This window comes from Gymnoscopelus microlampas, assembly GCF_963454915.1.
Source record: "Gymnoscopelus microlampas genome assembly, chromosome: 22".
NCBI classification, from domain to species: Eukaryota; Metazoa; Chordata; class Actinopteri; order Myctophiformes; family Myctophidae; genus Gymnoscopelus; species Gymnoscopelus microlampas.
In genome coordinates, this window is record NC_139959.1 from 31,510,331 (window position 1) to 31,520,349 (window position 10,019).

The 10,019-nt window shown below is 40.2% G+C and overlaps 1 protein-coding gene across 2 annotated transcripts in view; it reads right to left on the reverse strand.

The window, feature by feature from the left end:
- Positions 1-3,739: 3,739 nt before the first annotated feature.
- nebl (nebulette) overlaps positions 3,740-10,019 on the reverse strand; it is a 155,742-nt gene continuing 149,462 nt past the window's right edge. The window contains exons 6-8 of one of the 2 annotated variants that reach the window (XM_084049301.1): positions 9,354-9,446; positions 5,770-5,894; positions 3,740-4,724 (exon numbers count right to left, since the gene is read on the reverse strand). In XM_084049301.1, coding sequence (XP_083905427.1) covers positions 4,548-4,724; positions 5,770-5,894; positions 9,354-9,446 — 395 coding nt within the window. In that variant the 3' untranslated portion in view covers positions 3,740-4,547. The remainder of the gene's footprint in view (positions 4,725-5,769; positions 5,895-9,353; positions 9,447-10,019) is intronic. The other variant, XM_084049302.1, reaches the window with a different exon arrangement.

Sequence of the window (10,019 nt, forward strand, 5' to 3'; positions counted from 1 at the left end):
ACCAAAATGTATAGGGCTGAAGTGGGTAATGTATGTTTTGTAATAATAATCAGAATCTACGAAGTAACTAGTAACTAAAGTTTTAAAATAATTGTAGTGGAGTAAAAGTCAATATTTGCCTCTGAGATGTAGTGGAGTAGAAGTAAAAGTACAGAAAAGAAGAAAAAAAAAACGTTAAGTTAAAATACCTCAAAATTTACTTGAGTAAATGTACTTAGTTACTTTACACTACTGTGATTGGCTACTCATAATGTCCAACTCCACCACTCAGTAATCCTTTAAATCAATAATTATAATAATAATAATAATAATAATAATAATAATAAACTAGATTAAAACGTCTGCTCTGTACATAAGAAACAAAACAATTTATATTCTATTGACATTTAGAATGTCTGTCTGTCCAGCCAGGAATCATACCGGTGACTCAGGTATTATAGCAGGGTGTGTGCACCCCTTTTTACAGTCTATGGTGCACCCTAACCATTCAGCTGTCGGGCGACCCTGTGAAATACAGGCTTTAATAGTCACTTGTGCTCTCTGGAGATTATTCAATGGTCATTGCAAATGAGAGAATTTGTTTTTGTTGACAAACGTGTTTTTTTTATTTCTCGATGTGATACACTGCAACAATATGATGACAAAACGAAAAACATCATAACTGAGATCAAATGACTGATTATACATTACATAACATGTTAATAAACCATAGAATCAGCAAAAGCAAATGTCTTCGCAATGAGAACCTTTGTAAGCTACAATAAGCTAAAAACAACACAAAATCAAGTTTTATAAATTGACAACAAAATGCCATTAGGCAATCAATATCTATTCTTCATTAGGCATGGAACCGAAACTACCAAAGTGAAAATGAGTCGTCTATTCAACTTGGGAAATGGCATACCGTCAAAGTCAGTTTATTTCAATAACATGTCTGTTACGTGTACTGTAGTATATGAGAGGATGCATCATTTTCCACACAGCAAGACAGGAAACACTAGCATGAGCAATTAGACCTTTCAAATAAATGGACAAAAGCATACTGAAAAAAATGCATTCAGTGGTGGTACTCAACCACAGTACTCGAGTCAAAGTCAACTACGAGTTGCTCAGTCAAATTTGTACTTCAGTGAAAGTATTCAAAAGTACATGCTTTTAAAAGCAATTCAACAGTACAAATTACAAAGTCAATTTTCCACAAAGTAAATGTTCTAACAAGTATCACATCACGATGGGTTTGTTTTGAAATAAGAGCTTATATTGTTCATAATGTATTTTTTGTAAGTTTGGGTCCCAGGGGTCACATTAAGTGGAGTACAATATTTGTCCTTAAGTACAGAACTGAAGTAAATTAATGTAGGTTGTTACCGTCCACCACCGTATGCATTTCACATGGATGGTTCAAAACTGCCCAAAAATGTACTTCTGGACTATGGACTCTGGACAATACACTTTAAATACATTTCATATATATTGTGGACAGTGAAAACATAGCTTCTCTCCTATGAGTGTCCAAATTATATATTTTCTAGACATTTCCTTGTATATTTTAAAACATAATAAGTCTATGTTCTTTGCTGTGTGGGGGGCCTGTGTATCAGAATATTGTGCCGAAGTACAGAAATCTCAAAAGACCTGTACATGTAGAGAAATGTTTGGTTTAACTCAGGACCGCGATACAGAGATGTTATTGTGTGCAGCAGAATAGCATGCAGTGTGTGAATATATTCATTTTATTCTTCAACCACTTAATCCATTAAGACCGGGAACGCATCTCTGTCATTTCAAGATTTCGTTAGCTGTTCAAAAATAGCAAAACATAGCAAAAATTGCAGATCTACAAGCTCATATATATTCAAAGATTTGCAAACATTTTTCACAACTTCTCAAAAAATAAATTGCAGATCTACAAGCTCATAGCGCGGCGCCGAGTGCCGTGCTATGAGCTTGTATATCTGCTATTTTTGAATAGCCAAAGAAATCTAAAATGACAGAGATGCGTTCCCGAATTGAATGGGTTAATAATACGAAGATAAGGTTGAAAATGGGTATTCCTTTAAAGTTTAAGCCCTATTTTCATCAGGTTTTCGAAAACAGCTGATCTATAAGCTCATGACTTGTAGATTTGCTATTTTCAAATGCTTAGCCTAAAACGACATGCCCAAAAATAGGTACGCCACGGTTAAAGTGGTCGACAAAGAAACCCAACGCAGTTTGATACAAGAAAACAATACAACAGTGTGTTAGTTTATTCAAAACTCCGGTTCCCTCAACATAAAGAGGTTAGTGTCTGTTTAAATATATAGAATTTGATTGTAAAACCGAACAAGTAAATCATTTTCTCTCTCTTTCTCTCTGTCAAAAGCGTCTCACATCACTTAACCTGCTGACACAGGAATAAAAAACAACAACCTGGATATACATATAAAAAAAAGAGATTAGAATTTATTGATTTCAGACCAGAGAGAGGAGAGTAGACACCTTGTTTCATTCCTGCCTTCCTTCCTTCATCCCTACCTCCTTAATGTCTCCTCTCTTCCTCACATTTACTGTATTACTCAATGTGATTGCCTGATATAAAGTTGGACATCTATTTCACCCTATCCCAGTGTAACGCCCGGGATTCGAACCCCGGTTATCCGCGTGGAATGCCAACACTAGGCTCTATGCACAGCAGCCATTTTGGAAAGAAATTGGACCTCTTCCTAACTTCCTTCACAGGTGTTACCAATGATTCTAATGAAGGCTCTGTTCCATTTAATTAGTTACGGGTCCATTTGGTTCCATTTGACCACACTTTCCCTGGACCACACTTTGAGACCCACTGGTGTAACACTAACAGAGTGTTTCCAGTGAGCCAACATGCACAACATCAGCACCCTGACTCTGTTTGACCAGAATGGAACAGAGCCTTCATTAGTGTCATTGGTAACACCTGTGAACTGTGAAGGAAGTAAGGCCCAATTTCTTTCCAATATGGCTGCTGTGCATAGAGCATCACATGGCCAGGGGAGACATTAGGCTTTTGGTCATCAGGCAGAGGCTCTGAGCCACTACTGCTACACTCACGCCCCTATCGACCACCCCCCACCGGAAAACCCGGTCCGGGTCACGGCACCAATGTATCACCCGGGATTTGAACCCCGGTCTCAACAGTGGTTAAGCTGTTGGCTTTCCACGCGGGAGACCGAGGTTCGAAATCCTGGGCGTTCACCACCAGCATTCCTTTCTCTCTCCCCTTGCCTCTCTCTTTTTCTTATCTCTTTCTCTTTCTGCCCCTCTCCTTTTCATCTCCTCCATGTCTTTCTCCATCTCTCTATTTCGTTGCTGTCGGGTGGAAACCTTTTATGTCCAAAACTGTTGCTTTTTTGTTATTATTTAAAAAAATATTTAAAAATAGTGAAAATAGCTCTACAAGTTGTGAGCTTGTAGATCAGTTATTTTCACCACTTTTGTGCGACACTCTTGTATGATGAAATAGGGCATTGATTAACGGAAGAACGTAAGGCAAGTTAAAATATGGAGATGCAAGGTTTTCTGCCCGACAGCAATGATTTGTAACATCATGGCTGCTTTTCCCCTGCATGGACCTGACTCAACTCCATTCCACACGACTAGCTTCGTTTTCCAGTGCAGCTCCCTTTGCGTGTTCTAGCCAGACATGAATTAATAAATGCAGACTGTCTGATATGTTTGATAATAGTATCACAATTTAATTAAAAAGTCACGTTGATTACATTAACCCTCGCTTCCGTATTTTGGGGACATTTTCAAAAGTTATTTTAAAAATGGCTATTTATCATACTTAAAGGCGTAGTTCACCCAACAAATTACTTATTATCTATCAATTACACACCCCACGAAGCCTGGAATTTATGGAGATGTTTTTGTTTTTGTTGCATTCCTAAGACAAATATTTGATGATCGATAGGAGGTCGATAGGACACTCAGTAGTCTCCTACTCTTTTGGCTTAGAATGCGACAAAAACTAAAAAAATCTCAATTCAAGGCTTCAAGTAGCCTGGCAACCAGACGAATCTGCCATTGCAAAAAAAATGTGTCCTCTGCAGATTTGGTCTGGCACCGCTCAGTTGTGATTGGATTTCACTCCCTCCGAAGTTGTGAGGGCCCAATGAGGATGCAAATATGAGGCGGGTTTATCACCAGAGGCAATTTTTTTAATCCGCCCCTTGGAAATGCACGTTCCATACAGAGATTCCAGACTAATATTTACGCAGTGATATTAGTCTGGCCATGCCAGGCTAGGCTTCATTGGGTGTGTAATTGATAGAAGATAAGTAATTTTTTTGGGTGAGCTGGAAACTCGTCACCTTCCTGTCGCCTTTTGGTATCAAAAAACAAAAAAAGGCGAGTGGACTAAATAGAGGGAGTGGAGTTGAGCCGGGGCACTATGCAGTGGAAAAGCGCCACATGTAGTTTGCTTGCAGCATGCTGTCCCCTTCCTCCATCTTTTTTTCTGGTTATAACACTCTACAGAGTTGGCTCAGCTGACAACATGCCTTTCCCCTTCCTTTCCATTTCTCTCTTTAGTTATAACACTCCACGTAATTAGCTGGCAGCATGCCAGACTTCCCGGTGCGTTGCACCGTCCCGTACATCCAGCCCTCGTCGATGGGCTGAGCGTTGACAATGATGTCGCCGTCTCTGAAGGACACCTCGTCGTGGTCCTGAGCCGCGTAGTCGTAGAGCGCTCGGTACACACGCTGTCGCCAGGAAAAAAGAGACAGTTTCAACTTTGTATGGAATACAACCAAAAAGCAGTGATGGAAAAAGTATTCAATTTTTTTACTTAAGTTAAACGTATCAATACTGCAATGTTGAAATACTCTGTTACAAGTAAATGTCCGGAATAAAAAAATTACTTGAGTAAAAGTACAAAAGTATTGGTGTCAAAATATACTTAAAGTACCAAAAGTACAAAATACTCATTATGCAGAATGTCCCATTTCATTAAAGTTTTTGTATTTTCAAAATATAAAAAAAAGAAATAGTGGAAATAGTGGATCTACAAGCTCTGCGCTGTGCGCTTGTAGATCGGCTATTTCCACTAATTATTATTTATTAAGTATAAAGAAATATGTCAGTCAAATTTCTTATTTTGTCAAATCTTCCGCGACCATACTTCAAAGCCTAAAAGCCAAACAAATGTTAGATGTATTCATACAGTATGTTCCAGAGTTCAACGACAAACAATCGTCAATCGCAATTATTTATGTGACAAATAATCATCAAGTAAAATGTTATAATCGTGACAGCCCTGTACAAGTAAAAAAATCTAACCAAACTAAACTAAACTAATAACTAAGCTAAAATAGTTAGGAAATGCAAACACCAAGTATCTTCTGGACCGCACAGCAGCCATATTGGGAATGAATTGGCCCCCTTCCTTACTTCCTTCACAGGTGTTACCAATGATACTAATTAAGGCTCTGTTCCATTTAGTGCGGCATAGTGGTCGTCTTATTTTCAAGGACCCCCATAACTCTGAGAGTGTACAAATGGAACCAAATGGACCCGTAAGGTCCATTTGGTTACACACCCACCATAAGGGGCCATTTGGGAACCAAAAGGGAGTGTTTCTAGTGAGCCAACATGCACGATATCAGCACCCTGACCAGAATGGAACAGAGCCTTCATTAGTATCATTGGTAACACCTGTGAAGGAAGTAAGAAGAGGCCCAATTTCTTTCCAATATGTCTGCTGTGCATAGAGCCTAATGCAAACACCAAGTTTCTTCTGGACTGTACCATGGTGGTGGAGTGTGGGGGGGAGGTGAGTGATCTCACTGATGACATGCTGGTCTGGTGCATGTACCCATGGTATCCCTGTGGCTGCTGCACCCCCTGGTGGTACGCGCCGGGAAGTACTGGAGCTGAGAGAGAGAGGGGGGAGGGGTATTGTTAAAGGCTGATTTGTACTTTGTTGAATGACCATGGCATACCATGGCATACGCCTTATTTATGTCCCACCTTCTGAAACAATAATATTAACATTAATAAAACAAAAGCAGAAAGATGGGTAGGTAATAGAGCATCTCACATATCTCAACAAAAAGCACACAGCCATTACATGTAGAGAAGCACGCACAAACCATAGTCTGAACTCAAGGCGATTTAATGCGGTGATTCTGAATCTGAAACCTTTCATGTCGAGACCTCCAAATTTGTGCTTACAAGGCTGTGGACCCCCTTTTGAAAATATTTTGTGCCAGGGATAAGATAACATTTTTGTTTATATTAGATTTAGTACAGAACTGTCACTGTTCCTCAGTTTGTTTGGGACCTCTGGGGGTCCTTGGACCCCACTTGCAGAACCACTGACAACCACTGACAACGCACAGCAGGAGTCTAATATGAACGTGTTTCAAACGAAAGCCTTCATCAGTGAGTCTGAGTGTGGTCTATGGTTTGTATTTGCAAGTCAAGTTACGCTACATAATACCAAATTCACACCAGCAGTTTAGGCATTTAGGCATTTTATAAATAGGCCATGTAGTTGCTCAATTAACTCTGTCTAAAAGCATCAAAGTTTAGCTTTGTCCCCTGACGTTTTGCTGGCTCACCCCCTGCCACAATGAGGAAAGTGGCGGTCGCTCCTCTCCACGGACAACGCATTGATACTCGCTACTTTCTCAGAACGTGGCTGCGAAAGCCCGCTTCTGGTGTGAACTACAGCATTGTTTCTTTTATTCTTTTATTATTATTATAAGTAGCACAACACAAGTGGAAATTCACACGGGTCAAGTGAATTCAAACTGTAAGAATGTGAACATCAACAGATCATCAGTGGCTTCACACGTGCACCTGTAAACGAGAAAAAAAAGCAACCACGTCGCCAAAGAGAAACGGCATTGCACCAGTCGAGTTGCATACTGTACCGATAGGATGGGAATCAGTTATAATCTATTTCAAAATTGCACATATACTTGATTCTTAACCCATTAAGACCAGGAACGCATCTGTGTGTCGTTTTAAGATTTCTTTGGCTATTCAAAAATAGCAGATCTAGAAGCTCATAGCGCGGCACTCGGAGCCGCCCTATGAGCTGGTAGATCTGCTATTTTTGAATAGCCCAAAGAAATCTCAAAATTGCGTCCCTAAATGAATGAGTTCTAGATCCTCATTGGAGCCACGCCGTTCCCATGTGTATCCTGAGATCCACAGGATTTCATTTTTCTCTGGCAACCAGGATGTTAAATAGGTGATGTTAGTTGAATATGGGGGTTAAACGACATGCTTCAAAACGTCTAGAACAGAGACATCAAAGGCCGTAAAATCATAATGACCATGAGTGAGTGACTGTGTGTGTGTGTGTGTGTGTGTGTGTGTGTGTGTGTGTGTGTGTGTGTGTGTGTGTGTGTGTGTGTGTGTGTGTGTGTGTGTGTGTGTGTGTGTGTGTGTGTGTGCGTGTGTGTGTGCGTGTGTGTGTGTGCAGTGATATACTCTGTTACAAGTAAAAGTCTGGTATTCAAAATGTATTTGAGTAAAAGTACAAAAGTATTGGCATGTACTTAAAGTACCAAAAGTAAAAGTACTCATTATGCCGAATGTCCTATTTCACAAGTGTTCAAAATGTGAAAACATCTTGTGAAAATAGCAGATCTACAAGCTCACAACACGTCGCAAAGCGCCACGTCGTGAGGTTGTAGATCGGCTATTTTCGAATAGGGATAACGGGGTTAATGCATGTTTTGTAATAATAATAGAAATCTACAATGTAACTAGTAACTAAAGTTTTCAAATCATTGTAGTGGAGTACAAAGTACAATATTTGCCTCTGAGATGTAGTGGAGTAGAAGTAAAAGTACTGAAAATGTAAAATACTCCAGTAAAGTACCTGAGTACATGTACCTAGTTACTTTCCACCACTGCGGTGTGTGTGTGTGTGTGTGTGTGTGTGTGTGTGTGTGTGTGTGTGTGTGTGTGTGTGTGTGTGTGTGTGTGTGTGTGTGTGTGTGTGTGTGTGTGTGTGCGTGCGTGCGTGCGTGTCATCAGTGTGTGTACCAGGTGTAGAGGTGCTGCTACGGTCCCATAGCTCAGAAGGCAGAGAGCTGACAGACTGGGGCTGGCTGTGGACAGACAGCTGAGAGGCCTGTCTGCTCAGTCTGCTACTGGCACGCTCTGATACATCACACCACCACCAGAGGGCAGCACACACACAGGACATGATACAGAGAAAGAATGAGAGAGAGAGTGAGAGGAAGACGGGTAACACAGACACAGAAAGATGAGGATAAATACATATTAACCCTTTAAGACCGGGATTTGAACCACTTTATCAATTATCTTACACATTGGCTATTAAAAAATAGCAGATCTACAAGCTCATAGCGCGACACCGAGTGCCGCGCTATGAGCTTGTAGATCTGCTATTTCTTTTTTTTAAATCATGAAAATGTGTGCAACTCTTATTTTTAATATATATAAATATATATATATTTTTAAAGTGAACATTTGTAACTCAAATCTCTGCTTCTGGGGATTCTACAAATGTCTTCTATAACAGTTTTTTGGGGAAAAAAACGTATGTTGCTTGTGTATAATATCAGTGCATCTCAAACTTGTTCATGTCAAGGATGTATTTGTATTTGGACCCGCACCCCCATCTCAAAATATTTTGTTCCAGGGACCCCCAGAAGCAAAGATTTGAGTTACAAATGTTAGCTTTAAAAATATTTAAATTCAAAGATTTTCAAGATTTTTCAAAGATAGCAGATCTATAACCTATGACCTTGTGTATCTGCTATTTTTGAATAGTCTAAAAATCTAAAAATGACACAGATTCTTTCCCGGTCTAAATGGGTTAAGAACTCAAAAATGGCAAATACAAAGAATAGACAGAATGAAGGAGAATATGAGGGGGGAGTGGAGAGAAGAGAAGAGAAGAGAAGAGAAGAGGAGAGGAGAGGAGAGGAGAGGAGAGGAGAGGAGAGGAGAGGAGAGGAGAGGAGAGGAGAGGAGAGGAGAGGAGAGGAGAGGAGAGGAGAGGAGAGGAGAGGAGAGGAGAGAAGAGAAGAGAAGAGAAGAGAAGAGAAGAGAAGAGAAGAGAAGAGAAGAGAAGAGAAGAGAAACACAGGAAATAATACAGAGAAACAAAGAGATCGAGAGGAAGATCAAATGTTAAGAACTAAAACGACAAATGCAGTGAATAGACAGAATGCAGAAGATGAATGAGGAGAGGAGACACGCTGATGGATGGAGAGAGACAGTGGTGGAAGAAGTGCTAAGATCAGAGAGAGAGAGAGAGAGAGAGAGAGAGAGAGAGAGAGAGAGTGTGTGAGAGAGAGAGAGAGAGAGGGGGGGGGGGGGGGGGGGGGGGGGCAGGCAGGTACCAGACATTCTGCGGAGGCTCTTAGACTGGATGTTGTCCTCCACAGGATCAAAGTCAAAGATGGAGCCTGGGTCTGTTCTCCACACCTTCAAGTCTTTACACGGGGGGCCAAAGGTCATTTAGAGGTCAATCACAAGTGACAAAGGTCAAATCGATATAGCCTATATTACATTTTACAGCTAAGATCAGGGATTTATTTCAATGAATACAACATTATTTTAACCGATATGTATGGTACATTCTTACAATGCACACCTGCAGTGGTTGGATGTGGTCTCCCTACTTTTCTACTAAGGCAGGAGAGTGTCGTCAAGGTGTGTAGGGATGGATGGGTGAAGAGTAGGGATGTTCGATATTGACTTTTTTACCGATAACCGATATACCGATATTGTCCAACTCCTAATTTCTGATACGGATATCAACCGATACCGATTTATGCAGACTTTTTCACCAAAAGTCAACTAATTGTCAGGTAACAACATCACATATCTAATAACATAAAATAGCTATAATATCAATATAATATCTAATACATCTAATATAATACAGTGATGTTGTTAGGTTTTCAATAAAGTGAGTCCTGGGACTCACTGGTGGTCATTTGAATGAGTCCCACTAATGTTAGATGAGATGTTGGCCTATTTGACAGTGCAGAAGCATAATTGCT